The sequence below is a fragment of the Heloderma suspectum genome, chromosome 9 (assembly GCF_057233095.1).
Source record: "Heloderma suspectum isolate Gila_16-S chromosome 9, 16-S_ref, whole genome shotgun sequence".
Taxonomy (NCBI): domain Eukaryota; kingdom Metazoa; phylum Chordata; class Lepidosauria; order Squamata; family Helodermatidae; genus Heloderma; species Heloderma suspectum.
The window spans coordinates 12,491,911-12,506,898 of record NC_139466.1 but is presented as its reverse complement, the minus strand read 5'-3'; the positions used below and the strand labels follow the sequence as shown (position 1 = coordinate 12,506,898).

Here is a 14,988-nt window from a genome sequence, read left to right as displayed (position 1 = left end):
TGAATTGTAGTCCAAAACATCCGGAGAGCACTAGGTTTGTCTACCCCCATTCTAGTAAATGGGAGAGGCACTTCTATAACATTTTAATGTGTTGAATTGTTACACAAATCAGAATTTAGGACTGCTTCATACTGGTGGCACTTAATCCAACTGGGAGCTTATGGAGGCAGCAACAGCATAAGCTAGTGCCTCCATGGCATCACATACCAGGACAGCTGAGGCACACAGAGGTAGTATCCCACAGCAGGGGTGGGCAGAAGGTAGATCTCCAGATGTTTTGGACTTCAAATCTCAAAAGCCTTTGCCAGCATGGCCAATGGTCAGGAATGCTGGGAGTTGAAGTCTAAAACATCTGGAGATCTACTTTCTGCCCACTCCTGTCCTATAGTTGCAAGCAGTGATTGCTCATGTACTCAATATTTCTTTTTACAGTGATATGGGGTCACGTCTTACCTTTTCCTCTTTCCTCCATAGTTAAATATTCCGTCCTAGAACCACAGTCGGCAGAACCACCTCCACCGCAAGAAAATGCCAAAGTCTGATGCAGGCTTGGGCTGGAAAAGAATCAGTCAAAGGCAACACACACACACACACACACACACACTCACTCGCTTGTAATTTAGCTTTTTACAAACATTTAATTTGGATCCAAAGCTATTTAATGTGCGTTCTTCTGACTAGGACAAGCTTCTTATTGTGGTAGGCTATAGGCTGGTTGAAATGTTTTCCTGATTTTATTTTTTGTGAAGAGTTGTAGGTTTACATTGACATAGTCATGTAGGAGTTTTGTCAGGTTAAATACAAAATACAAGGGTGCTTCAAAGTGGTATTTCATAGTAGAGATAAGAGAATTTCATGAAGGCAAAAAAAGCAGCTGGGGTAGTGACTACAGGTGTGAGAACAAATGAAGTGCCTGTAAATTAACAATCCAAAGCAAACCATTTAAAAAACCTTTATACAATGACCTTCAGCTGAATTTCAGCTGTTGGCATAAGCATGCAGCTTCCACTGACAGCAGTGCAAGTTACGTGGGTGTTGGGAGGGTGGAGTTAGCCCTTGGTGTAGCTAGACCTCAAGATATACAAGTGCCTGTGGGGTAGGTCTTCATTTGACAGAGGACAGCAATTGAACATTACCCCATACAACTGGGCTTCACTATAGCTATAAACAACCTAATTTTTTGCTACCAGAATCCTATGCAGGTAGTAGTTGTGCATGCAGTGTTTCCTATTAAAAATCCAGGGAGGTTTCAGGAGGCCAGAATCAGAGCTGTACCTAACTTTGATAAGCTCTCACACTGGCCACAGAAAAGAAAACTTTCCCCACCTTGTATAATTCCATAGACTTAGATGGACAGCATGGGCTCCAGGTTGTGTTCTCTCTTGCTCCAGCTCTGGAGCACACTTATAGTGTTTGAGTTTCAGGAATTGCAAGCTTAGCTCATGCTGGTTTGCGGCACTGGGCAATTTGAGAGGTACTGTGGCTGAGGATGCTGTGGTGCAACTGTCAGCTTACACGCTCAGCCCAGTTTTGCCCCCATGATCCAGAAAGTCTGAAGTAGAGTGCAGGCATCCAGGTACCAGTAGAACTGAGCTGAATATGTGGGTTGGCTAAAATCCAGTAAAATAAACGTGAGCTTTTGCTTAAGGAAATTAAGCGACAAAATGCAACGCAACAGTGTTTGATAGATCAAATGTTTAATAACTTCCCAATCTTAAACATTTGGGGGTGGGGGGAGAAAAGTTTCAAAGCCTAGTCACATACAATATTTTCCATAGTAATGTGGGTCCACATTTTACTGCCTATCACATTCTTCTAATCATATGGATCCACCACTCAGACCTGGCCTAGACAAAAAAAAACATTGTGTGATAAAATGGTTCATGGACTGTACCACTTTAGCCTGCAGATGGTCTGGATGATGATGGGGTTATATGTGTGCCACATGACTGAATGCTCCCCATATTTCAAAAAAGGTACATAGAAAAGTAGGTGTCGGTGAAATGCTTCATTTTCTATATAGGGGAGCAGTCATGCAGTCTCCCTCTCCCAATTTGGAGTGGTACAATCCAGGAACATTTTTTTCACGTGTTGTTTCTCTAGATTGAGACTTATTAATAATCTCAGTTGAGGGAGGATATTCACTTTGACATCTGAATGTTTTAACGAAAGCTCACACTTGGTACCTTCTCTTGACACCCCAGCAACAGGGAGACTGCAAGGGATAAACCCAACATGAATGTGATATTGTAACTGTAATGGACATTGATATTGTAATGTTTAGTGAGGACGTCACTCAATTACTGATTGTCTTGCAATACGAAATCCCAAATCCCATTCGTGTTATTTACTCCTCCAGTTACTATTTCTAATGCTGCCAGTTCAGGGAGTGGGGGTTGATAAAAGTCCATCTGTCCCACCCCCTAACAAATCCTGGCATTTCTTACAATTTACAAGATTAAGAGGAGTCTTGCACAGAGCCACATCGCAACTAGCACAGTAGCACTTCAGGATCTCAGAGGTCTTTTTCAGATCTGTTACTTGAGATATTTCACTAGATATACCAGGAACTTGGAGCCCTATCAATACAAAGAATGCACTCTGCTACTGAGCTGTGGAGTAACTGAGATCAAAATCTGGCCCATGTTGATTATTTTTAGGCTAAGCTCTTAAGAGTCCAGCATTTCACCACTGTAGCAAGATGTACACTTTCTCATCTTGTGATGAATAATTAGTGATGTTAGTGAGTCAACAGAAAGGGTGTACTATATATAAATATATATATTTTAAAATTATGCACATCTCCTATCCATAGTATGCATTACGAGGCGGTGAAAAATAACCTGTGCAGATAAATTATCTATCCAGCTTTTGTCTGTTTATAAACTAATCTTTAGTGATTTTTATAGCGGGGCCTTGCTTTTATAGGTGTTTGTACAGGAATATGGAAACATTGGTGCCCCTCTCAAGCAAGGGAGAACTGCATCTGCTTGTGTTGCGGATGCTATATACCTGAGCCCCACTGAACTGGCTGGATGACTCTCTGAATATAAATGGAGTTACCAGCTGTTATCCACAACATATTGGCCATAATTAAACCTAGATTGGGGCTTAGGGCCTTTAACTAGAAGAGGACATTTTACTCTCAAGATCCCAACTTTGTACATATTCGCTTTGAGGTAAATCCCACTGATTTCAGTGTGCTTAAAATTGTAGCCTAGATGTTTGATGACAGCTGTGCAAATTCCTTCTGCTCTGTTTTTGTTTCCTAACTTGCATTTCAAAAGCTTTACAGTATCTTTAAAGAAATGCGTTATCTTTTGAATGTATTTAGCTCTCATGACAATGCCACGATAAGCTTTTTTTCTCCAAAGTTCTCATTTTACTGCTGGCTTCTATGGGACTAAAACAGAGAGGGAAATCACAGAAGGAGTGCAGCTTACTTGTTTATTGAAGAGGGCTTTAAACATTACAACCACCAGAATGGAAGCCACTAAAAATTACTTCTGCGTGGTTGTACCCTTGTGACGTGGAGGCTCTCCGCCAGAGTAGGTCAAAGCACCTGGAAAGCAGTTTGGTAGAGCACCACTCGTAGAAGTGATTTTGGTGGTTTCCACATTTGAGGTAGCCCTTAGATACTGTAGAGTAGGTTTTTTAGGAAGGTTGTGGTTTGCAGATTTTGCAGAGCACAAATAAGTCCATCGCTAACAATACCACACAGCTGAATTTATATAATGGCATATTTCCAACTACTGTAGCATCTCTTTTTTTTTTTACTTCTTGGTCAAGTACATCAAAGATTAGAATAGGATAAAGTAGAGCATCTTTAGATAAATAGCGGGGAAATAAGTGTTACTGTGACGCTAGTACTTGCACTAGGAATCATTTTCTCAGATAGATGAAGTAAAACATAATTCCTTATTTCTTTTTGCCAGTGATGGAAAATGTTTCAGTAGATGTAAGCTGTCAATTTTGTTGTGTTTCTGTTACTGCACTGTCCTGCCACTGATCTGAATCTTGAAATACAGTGCATATGAGTGTTAAAAATAACCCACTAACCACTTAGACATTTGGGATGTGTATGTATTGCAGATTTGTTTTGTAAAAAACAACAACAGAAACAGTAATTCCACTAAGAAAAATACCAGTAGATTCACTTTTAAGCTACTTCCTTCCCCAACGCCTTTTTATATGGATTTGGTAAATGGTTATGCCTTAATGTACATTTTAGGTAGAATATAAAATCCAGAGAATAGAAATGCACAGCAAAAGGGAGGTACTTGTTTAGAACTCTATAGCTGTACAATTTGGCATCCAGGGCCGTCTGTCCCCTCAAATTACTTGCCCCTTCCCCTGTTGCTAAGCCAGGGGTGAAAGAGGAGTGCGGAGTAGCAGCAAGCTGCAGAACTTGTCAGCAGTCCACTTTAGAGAGATGGGGAGGCCTAATGTCTACTCCAAGAGTGCAGAACCTCAAGCCCAGGATCCTAAATGGCCACCCCCACTTTCCCCCAACCATCCATCTTTTGGTGGCTTCCTGGGTTTTGTACAGGTTTTTCCCTATTTTAAAAGGCTGAAATGCCTCTCCTAAAGCTTAGTTACTGGCAGTAACAGCTTTATGCCAAAATATGTTGGTATATTTGCCCCATCCCTTTTGCTACGGGGGACACATTCCATTCCACTGCTGGTGTTTTGGCCCTGCCACTTTTGCCACTGGAATGTAGCCCCTAGAGCTTCTCTGAAATGGAAGCTGGCCCTCAGGCTGATGAAAGAGGTTCTGCACCCTTGGTCTAACCCCAACCTCTTCACACAGCAGCTCTTTAGAAAAGCCAGCTCCTGGTTAAGGTTGTGTACTGCTGCCACTAAGACATACAAGGATAGAACATTTGAAACCACCTTGAGTCAGGCCACTGGTCTAGCTAAGCATCGGACCGTCTAACTGGCAGTGGCTCTGCAAGCACTCAGGCACAGACATACACGCAGAGCTAGCTTTTCCAGGCATGCTATCTGCCGTTCCTTTAAAACTGATGCCAGGGATTCAACCGGGGACCCTTTGCATGCAAAGCATGTGCTCTGCCACTGAACTATAACCTCTTCCCATTAAGACCTTCTTTCCATTGTCTGTACACACAACCAACAATTTGTTTGGGTTTTCCTGGCTGATTTCTCTGTAGCAGTGCCAACTGTGTAGTACTACACCTCCGGAAGGGATCCATTTCTGTTTTTCTACTCTTTTTTTAATTTTCATAATTAAAACTATCTGTGTGCTGAAACGCCACATAAATAAGCTCAGCCAGATGTTCCAGAGTAGGTCAAGTGATATGCATTAAAGTCTTCCATTAGGCCAAAAGATGTATATAAGACCCCTTCTTGTGCCCTGAATGTGTGTGCCCTGAAACACACACATTCTTACAAGCAAAGAGAAGATGCCTTAGTAAAGAAAAGGAAAGCAATTTCCTGCATTGTGCAAAATTATGAGAATACTGGTAAGGACCTAGCCATTTTAGCTTGCTTAAAATTTGGCTTGGTTCATACCGCTCTCTCTTTCTTAGCATGCATCTTCCTTTAGTAAAACGTTTAAGGCCACAACATCAAGAGTCACCTTCTCACACAACAAATAGCGAATGGCCCCACCCACTATATATTCTCATGGTGAATGGATTATTTACATTTGCATGAATTGGTGTTCATCCAAGAGAAGTGCATAACTTTACAAACAGGAAAGGGAACTAAAGCGAACAGATACACTTGGCAAAAAAGAGAAAATGCAGGAGAATCCAGACAGCAAATTGAAAAAGTAGACTGTGTCCAAAAGACACTAAGCTTTTATTTAAGCAATACATACCTTTCGCTAATACAGAAATGATCTGTCCCAGATGAAAATGGTGTATTATGCTGTCAAAAGGCAGACTCATTTTGCTAAAGTGCATATAAGAATTACAGGGGAGCAATATCCAAACTTGATAGCTGAACTACAAACCAGGAAACAATAAATGAAAGACTGACTTGTACAACAACATTGTGTCTGTGTGTGTGCTCTGCGGACGCTTTCCTAAGATCATTTACAGCAATAAAAGCTTCCAGGTTCTCTGGACTGGCAGGCCATTTGAATCGGCTTAAAGGGAACAGTACCGAGGGAATCCTGGAAAGTATACTTCCCTGCACCACAGTGCTCACTTCCAGGATATTTCTAGCACAGGAATGAGAAACAAAGCCAAGGTTTTCACACCTTTTAAATGGGGTGAAAGGGGTTCTTTGTTTTTTAAAGAAGTCTAAACCATGGGTGCTGCTTTGCCTGATCTTAAAGAGGAGACCAAAGGTAGAACACATCTGTTGGCTGAGCAACATTCTTGTATGCTGTCATGCCCGGTATTCTAAACCCTACAAAACAATCTGGTTGTCACTCACTAAAAGCAAAATGGCCTACCAAGTGGGCCTTTTCATGTTTTTCTTTGAACAGATCTCCATGCTGTATCACAAATTGCTTTTGAAACTTCCCACGTGGCAAAATGGGGCTGCTGTTTGAGGAAACTAGTCCAAACTACTAAAAGACAGACAGAACTAGCTGCACAGTTCTCTAGACTGTAGCCCTAATATTTAAAGGAATGAGGAACTGGCAGCCTGTGGGGAATCTCTTCCCCACCCACGCCTGCAATATGAACCTACCCTTTAAAATCTTGTCCTGGAATTCAAGAACTTAATCTGGGCATAAAACTAGCTCTGGTCAAAGAGAAGAGAGAAAATATTTAACACACTTTATAGCAGGGGCTGTAGCCTTTTCTGCAAATGTGCCACAAATGAAGTCCAAATAGGAGATGGCACCACCAACTCTCTCTCTCTCTCAATCTCTCTCTCTCTCTCTCTCACACACACACACACACACACACACACACACACAGAGAGAGAGAGAGAGAATTGCCTAGCCATTCCTGAGCTGGAGCGTAGGCAGCAGTACAGCGCAGAAGAGGTGTGGAGTGCAAGCCCTGGGTCTCCCCCATAGCTTGTGATCATCTTGCTCCAATCTAGATTTGCCATACACACCTAGTGCCTCTGCCACCAGCGGTAGCCATGCTGCTGACTGGCATGTTTCATAGGAAATGCAAATAAAATAAACCCACTACCTTCCTGAGAAGAAAATGTAGAAAACACCTAAGACAAAAACTCAACGGCTTTTATTGTCGAGAGGAACCCAATTATGATTGTTTTGCCTAAAACGTTTTATCTGTCATCATTACAATTTACCACCTTCTACAAAATGTTTGAAAAGAATATTGTCCATATGCATGCTTAAAGAGTGTATGGCCTTGCACACACTCATATGCAATAAGAAGAAGACTCGTGTACACAGATTTTTTAACAAGATATGATAAAGTATTTGCATCAGGAATTCACACCTTTAAATGTCTCGCTAGGTGAAAAGGCAAACTAAAGAAGTTACTTTGTATATATCGATGGCATGGCAAGTAGACAGTACCTACAGAAAACTTGGAAAAATATTCAATAATCCAGGCTCCAAAAGGATTATTTTACAACTACCAACTGTCTCATGCTTGGGAAATACTGTTCATTGTTTAATTGCATGTTTATTCAAAATATACAACTGACTATAATTTTAAAAAATTAAATCATTTCAAAGTGCATCAGGTCATCTATAACTGTCCCAAGAAACAATATTTGCTGCGGCCTTTTTCTCTTAAAAAAAAGTATATTAAGTACCAAGGAAACCAGGTGGGTTCCCCTTTCAGAAATTATGATCACTGCAGGTTTGGCAGACCCTCAGGGCTTCTGACTGGGAAACAGAGCATCATGCTTTCTGCACCATTACACGGATCCCTGGTTTCCGACTGCATTGTTATGGGTTACTTAAGATAAGGTTAACTTTTCCACTGTAAATTCAGTTAGACATCAAAAAGACACAATAGAAAAAACTAGCAACCACCAACCTCTACAGTGTTAAATGCAAGGAAACAATTTTGGCCTTAGTTTAACAGTCAGACAGCAGGAAGAGGTGATGTCATCCCATAACGCTCAGGGGTGAGGGAGTCTTCTGCCAGCTGGAACGTGTCCACAGTATAACTGTATCTTGATCTTAGTCTCACATCAGACTGAGGTGTGCACTGGTGTGGCTACAGGAGATGAACCCCGGTCCGATGAAGACGAAATGGAGCGTGTTGCTGCTTCCCGTTGTAATTCTTCTACCCTCTTCTGGAGCTCAGCTCTGATGGCAAGGAGTTCTTTTAGATTCTGGTGAATTGGCATCTATCAGAGATTAAGACAGATGATTTTTTTAATGACTAAATGCCTGGATTTATCTTTCAACCCAAGAAATGCAAAACTGCAACTTAAATATTATGTATTTATTAAAATCATGTTTATACTGCCTTTCCATTAAAAGAAATGCTCAAAGCAGTATATAATCTAATAAACATATTAAAACCAACAATAAAATGCAGATAAACAATAAAACATAAAAAAGGAAGTAAATAACAGTTAAATTAACCAATCAGGGATATTAAAATTAACAGTTTGGCAGACCAAATACCTGTGGGAAAAGACCCTGTGGGTCTTTGAATCAGAGTAGAAGGCCATAGAGAAGGGGCAAGATGGGCCTCCAGGCACAGGGATAGAGAAGGTTAGTTACCTGTTTATTTGCCTTTTGGGTGTTAACTAGCGGAATCAGTTCTTCCCAATCAATTATATTTTAGCAGAGGCTTACGAAAAGTTAAATGAAGGGCAAGAGGATGACTAAGGAATGGTATGCTGTTTCAGTGTTCTGTTGCTCAGTTTTTCATTGTTACAGTCAGGGAAATTCCCCAATATATTAAATACAAAAAAAAATTCAGAAAAACATAGGGAGTCTCCCTCTACTGCAAGAAAAAAGTGTTGGCTCAAAGCCAGATTAGTCAAACACTGATCTTTTTCTAAATTTAGAATACACGTTAGATAGCTTCTGGGCAAATCAAGGAAAAAGAGAAACAGTGTGGGAATGTGTGCAATAAGAGTGTAAAAGATGCAACCTGAGTTTGGAGTGCCCCACAATGTCTGGGTGAGTTTCTGGATTTCTGAATGCTGGTGTTGCTGTGAATTTGCTACCACCTGTGTGCTTGCTCCTATGCGCATGATACCTGCTGATCCTTTCTTTTTGCAAGTAAACAGATTATTACAGAGGTACTGTAAGTCTCCATTCCCTTGTTCTCCAGGGTAACTTGAATCTGGTGGAAAATTCGGTATGGCCACTTGGGGAAAAGGGCAGCAAGGAAGTTATTTGGTAAAGTCTTCACAGTGGGAGCTGGGAACAACCCACAGGCAAGATCTTCAGCAGTGGGCAAGCAGGGCTCAAAAGCCTATTCTCACGCCCAACTGTCCTGCACAGCAGGGACAGGGGCCTTCAAAAAGGATGAACTAGTACATCTTTGAACAGGAGGCTTTTCCTTCACTAGTGAGTAACTAGCCCTTTCACATCTAGAAGGAGGTCAAAAGAACACACAGAACGGAGGGTGTCATTTGCAGACAGGCTTTTTAAAGCCCGGTGGGTGAAGAACAAATGTGATGCAGACAGGCTTTTTAAAGCCTGGTGGGTGAAGAACAAATTTGAACCAATTTCTGGTTTATGTTCATTGCAGCTTTTGCAACACTGGTTTCCTGAAATAGGTGTATGTCTCTTTCCCTTTGTGAATTACGAGTGTCACTGGATGGCTTATGGTCTGCTGCTAGGCAACGCTTTGCAAGCGATACACATTTTCAGCTCTGCAGCTGAACATGCCCAATATGGGGAAGGGAGGCAACCCCACACCTGTGTTCTATTTCAATTTTCCATATGGAGCTGTTGCCCCAGAGGTGGACAAAAACACTGGTCATATTTCTGCCTTCACTAATGATTTCAGGAGAAAAAAAATCATTTGTGACCTAAGCTAGCTGTAAAATTGATTAGGCAACCACTCAATAACTCTTACAGTTATTCCTTAAGTAACTTAATTAGGCTACGAATATATTAAAAGTCATTAGCACCAACAAACAAAAAGATTACTCTTTCCATTTTACTTCCACAAATTACCTTACTTCTGAACACATCGTTCCAATGTGTTAAAGAAATACAAAGACATTTCTTGCTCGTTTAGTAGAAGAAAAGATTACAACGGAAAAATAACAGCGCATTCACAGCTATTAAAAGAATAGCAGAAACTTTTACCTTCAAGGAGCCTTCAACAACAACAACAAAATAAACCGTGTTTATTACAAATTCAAGGAAGTGCAAGATTTATTATACCAAAGGCAAAAGGCTCAACTACTGTGGAACATAGGCTAGGTGTTAAGGGGACCAGTTCATACAGCACTTGGCCAGGTGAGCAGTTGCTTCTTTTTTCTACATCGTGATTTTCCCCTTTGCATGCAGTAACCTCTGATGAAAATGCATATGGCTTACAACTACGTAATACGGGAAGAAGCTTTAGGGTTATTTCCACTGATTACACAGTGAACTGTATTAGTTACAACTGTTTTAAGTTGTATCCCACTCAACCTACCTGTGTATATAAGTATTCATTTTGCATTAGGTTAGCGATTATTGCTATTCCATGATTTATTATGTGTTTAATAAACCTCATATATTGCTCCAACTGTGTAGATAATTAGAAGAACCTAACCTGTGGATTAGTAAGTGCAGGGTTGTATGCCAGTCCGAAGGGCAAGACAGCAATACAAAAATCATGTGAAGAGGGTACATACAGCCAAAACAGCTTCTGTCTCACAACTCAAACCCACACAGATCCAATATGTCTACTAGAGTCCCTTCCCTTCCAAAGTATCTAAAAGGAGATGTAGAAGGAGACTGCACCTATTTTCCTCCACTCTTTCAGCACTGTGAAGTACATCAGGATAACAAAATACATACCAACAAGGATAAGCATAGAAGGCAGTATAATAGCTACTCACAGTGCTACCAGCTCTTAATTGTATGGAAGTGACTGTGTATTCTTGCACTTTCCTTTACAAGCTCAAGGACAGTCATTCAAATGAAAATTGTTCGGAAATGAATGTGTCTCTTCTTCTGTAGGCCCTTTTAAAAATGATTTTAGAACTCCGAAGAAAGGCAGCTGTAGAGTAAAATGGCTATTTTAAACCCATTGCTTGATTTACAGACTGATCCTATCCCCATTCTTGTAGCTACTGTGGTGCAACACAGCAGAACTAGGCATCTCCAACCTGCTTCCTTTGGGGGTTGGAGACAGAAGACAGTGGGGGTTCCTCCTTCCAAAAGTTGAAAGTGGCATGAGAGCCACCACTGTCCTCAGCACACCTGCTAATTTTCTTCTGACCAAAAGGGTTTGGCAAGTTATAGAAGCCCTGCAAAACCCATTTGATCAGAGATTGTAGTCAGGCAAATAAAATTAAAATGTGCTGATAACCCACCAATCATGAGGGAAAGCTCCAGCAGAATGCTCCCCCATGCTCACGCCGCTCTTTTGCTGCTTGTCTGGTACTGCCCCCTTCCCACAAAAGGAGGTTTATCAAGCACATAACAGGCCATGATACATGGCTGGCAGGATGTCTGTAATTTGGCAGGTTACAAAATTGTTGTGTATCCTTGCTGCACATCATGAACACCGGTGGTTCTATGATGTCTATTTCAATTCTGGAGAAAGGAGGGGAATCCTCTTCAATCCCCATCCTAAAAAAAAAAAAAAAAAAAAGTGGGAGGGGAAATCCTGCGTGCATTTCCCTGCTGGCACAAGATTGCTCCAATATTAGGAATACAGGCTCACTCTGCAGACCTGAGAATAGGGTCCAAGGGGTCACTTGTGAGCCTGCCTCTTGTCCCTCAAATCCTTGTGCATGGTGCTGCTATGTTACATAAGAGCCTCTGTGCAGGAAGCTGCTGTTTTGCTTGGATCTAACACAAGTAGACCCAGGTCCTGGGCCCAGTCCAGCTCCCTCTATGTGGAGCTTTTTTCTTTTCTTTTTTTTAAGTAAGTCAGAACTGGAACACACACATTCCTTGTACAGCTCAAAAGGACAATGCGCTAGAGTTGTTTTGTTCATCTTTCAAAAAACAGATATTCTGACAGAACGGCTTTTAAGGCTGAAACAACAACAACAACAATGCAGTTGCATAACCAGTCCAATGCCAAAGATGAAAGCAGCATAAGTACACTTGAGCAACTTTTAAATTCCCTACTTTTAAAAAGTGTGCTTCTGATACGTACTGGAAATGCAAACTGAATCACTACAAAAAGTAAGTGCCAAAATTAGATCAAACTGCAGAGAGATTACATGCTTAAGAGGCCTAAAAGGAACAGGGAATATGAGAAGGAAAGAAGCAACAAAGGAATAAATGGGTCCTAGGAATCAAAGCAACCGATCGCCACTTCAGGAAAGAAAAATTAGCTCAAGACTGGAAGACAAGAAAACAATTTTGGCACATTCAGAACACAAAACTATCTGCAAATTGGCAGTGGCTCTTCACATGCAGTTGGTCTGAAAAGCAGGATGATTGTAGGCTAGAAAATGCAGATGTGAAATGGCAAAATGATGTAGAAAAAAATAAATGGTGTACTACACATATGTTGAGATTCACTCTTTTTTGTTCTACACAAAGTTGGCAAGATATACAACCCTACCTCGAGTCACCACATACACTATTTTGCATCTGATAGGCTACATCTTTTACCTACCTTATATCTAGATGACATCACAGTTGCTTCCACCCTACCACTGCTGAAAGAAGGGAACATGAGACACACCCAAGCTGTCCTGGTCACAATCCTACACAGGTTTACTCAGAAGTTATCACTATGCTTAATGGGGTTTACTCCCAGGTAAGTGGGGTTTACACCGGATTGTAGCCACATTCTCAGTTTCTAGTGGGATGCTTCAGTAACCGCATGTGTTTGTGGGGTGCTTCCACATGACTCTCTCCATGCACGTGGTACTGCAAGGCAGCATCCAGGTTGCAATACCCGCCCTCCCTGGCATATCTTTATAGCTTATGCCATTGTGGTGGCTTTAATGATTTGCAGTTTGTCAGTAAAATGCTGAGTAAGTTATCTATTTTATATTTATGTATTGAAACTTTTGCTTCTGACTGGAGAGTGTCAAGACAATTTGCTGTTTTTACTTGCTTATTGATACACAAATTATTGTCATTGTATGATTTTAAAATATTTGTATATATTTCCAGTATCAAAATATTTTTTTCATTTTTTTAACCTGGCGTTTATATTTCCATGGCGACAAGGAAGATACATATATTTGTTGCAGGTAGACAAGGATGTAGTTCTCATATTATGAGCTACACAAGAGGTAGGCAATGTGGTACTCGCAGGCACCATTCTTGGCACCTGACAAGGTGCCCTACTCCTTCCAATGTAAAAAGAGAATTAACAAGTTTTCTTACCAGCAGCTGGGATTGCTGAGAAATAGGTTCATGCTGGTGCTAAAAACCGGGTTCCAAGGAGCTGTTCGGTGTGCAAGGCTCAGGCCCTACCTCTGCCTTGTATTCAGTCTTTGGGTGGGTTACTTGCCCTTTGCCATGCCTCCCACAGCAGCCATTTTGTGGTGGTGCCCAGGACAGTTTATCAAATTGCCAAATGTGCTCACAGCCCCAAAAGGTTGCTATACACAAGCGACACACTCTTCCCTACAAAGAAGTCTTTTCCACACACCACCACACTCCAAGCAGCCTTGATGCAGCATTTCCTTACCAAGTGCTTTGGTAGGAGCTTAGTGCCTTCCTCAATAAAACTTGTGATCAGTACAAAAATTACGTCAGGTAAGGAGTGCTTTCTGCAGGAAACAGGACAAAATTCCATGCCATGGTGGCATGAACTTTATCTTTAGAGTTGGTGGATAATCTACAGCTGCTGACCAGAACCATTTAGAAAATTCTCATCTAGTCAGCAGGATAAGATTCCTGCGAGTCTGCATTTTTAACAGACTGGTTTCTAAAGGAATCCACCCTTAGGAAAGAAAAGCTGAAAAATAATTGCAGAAGGTGTTAACGTATTCCAGAGAGAGGGGTTAGGCACCTTTACTAGCATTCATAAAAGGGAAGTCTGCTTTCAGAAAGGGAAGTAAAAGAACAGTCAGCACAAATGGATAATCCAAGCTGGCAACAGAATGAGACTTTCTAATAGGTCTTATGAGGCAATTAGCAATTATGCAGCTTGTGTGTCCAAAATTTCCTTCTAGTACAGCAACACAAAACCTAAAGGTAAGAAAATTTAGTGCTAGTTGGTAGTGATTCAAGTCTTGGAGTCTGGCTTTTGAAAGGGCTTTGTAGGAGGAAGAGGAATTCCCACATATCTAATCCTATTAAGCATGTGCAATCCTATTTGGATTCTATCCCAGTAACTTCTGATTGGAATAAGAACCTGCATAGTACCCAAAGGAGCGGGGGGGGGGGGGGAGAGAAAGACTGACTATGAATTAACAGTGGCCAGTTAAAGTGGAACACTGCACTACCTGCAGTAATATTATTGTTCTGTTGTTAGCATGCTCTTCTGTCAAACAATTGTCTATTCTAGGCTTTGGACAGGAGTTTGCCTTAGTGCACTGCACCATAGCAGAATAGTTCGAAAGCTATGCTATCCCCAGGTCCTGGACTGCAGCATCCATAGCACCAGCACAGCCTGCCTTGGCTCCTGAAAAAGGAGCGGGGATCTAGATGACAACTTGCCCACTGCCAAAGGAAGTGGCATAACAACAATCATACTTCAGCATAAATGAAACAATACCATCACAACAGAAAATAAATAGAAAATAAAACAGACACAACCACCACCATTAAAGAAGCATCCCCCTCACAACAGATTGGGGGCTGGTTCACAGATGCATGTTCATCATTTGATGACTTACACATGTGGCTAAGCCACCAGAGAGAGCTTTCACATTACCACACAATACAGGCAGTGTTGAGTAAAGCAGCAGGGAAAAACCAAGTGGCAGTATAGGTGTAATGTGCAAAGCAGATCAATCTGCATCTCTCCCAACTTT

General features: G+C 41.3%; 2 protein-coding genes across 12 annotated transcripts in view; one reads left to right on the top strand and one right to left on the bottom strand.

Annotated features, from left to right (window-relative positions):
• CD99L2 (CD99 molecule like 2) overlaps nucleotides 1-4,810 on the top strand; it is a 79,148-nt gene extending 74,338 nt beyond the window's left edge. For both annotated transcript variants that reach the window (XM_084813719.1, XM_084813718.1), the window contains one exon: nucleotides 475-4,810. In XM_084813719.1, coding sequence (XP_084669845.1) covers nucleotides 475-542 — 68 coding nt within the window. In that variant the 3' untranslated portion in view covers nucleotides 543-4,810. The remainder of the gene's footprint in view (nucleotides 1-474) is intronic.
• The window catches only part of MTMR1 (myotubularin related protein 1), a 55,566-nt gene continuing 44,360 nt past the window's right edge, over nucleotides 3,783-14,988 (bottom strand). For all 10 annotated transcript variants that reach the window (XM_084813706.1, XM_084813708.1, XM_084813707.1 and 7 more), the window contains one exon: nucleotides 3,783-8,256. In XM_084813706.1, coding sequence (XP_084669832.1) covers nucleotides 8,098-8,256 — 159 coding nt within the window. In that variant the 3' untranslated portion in view covers nucleotides 3,783-8,097. The remainder of the gene's footprint in view (nucleotides 8,257-14,988) is intronic.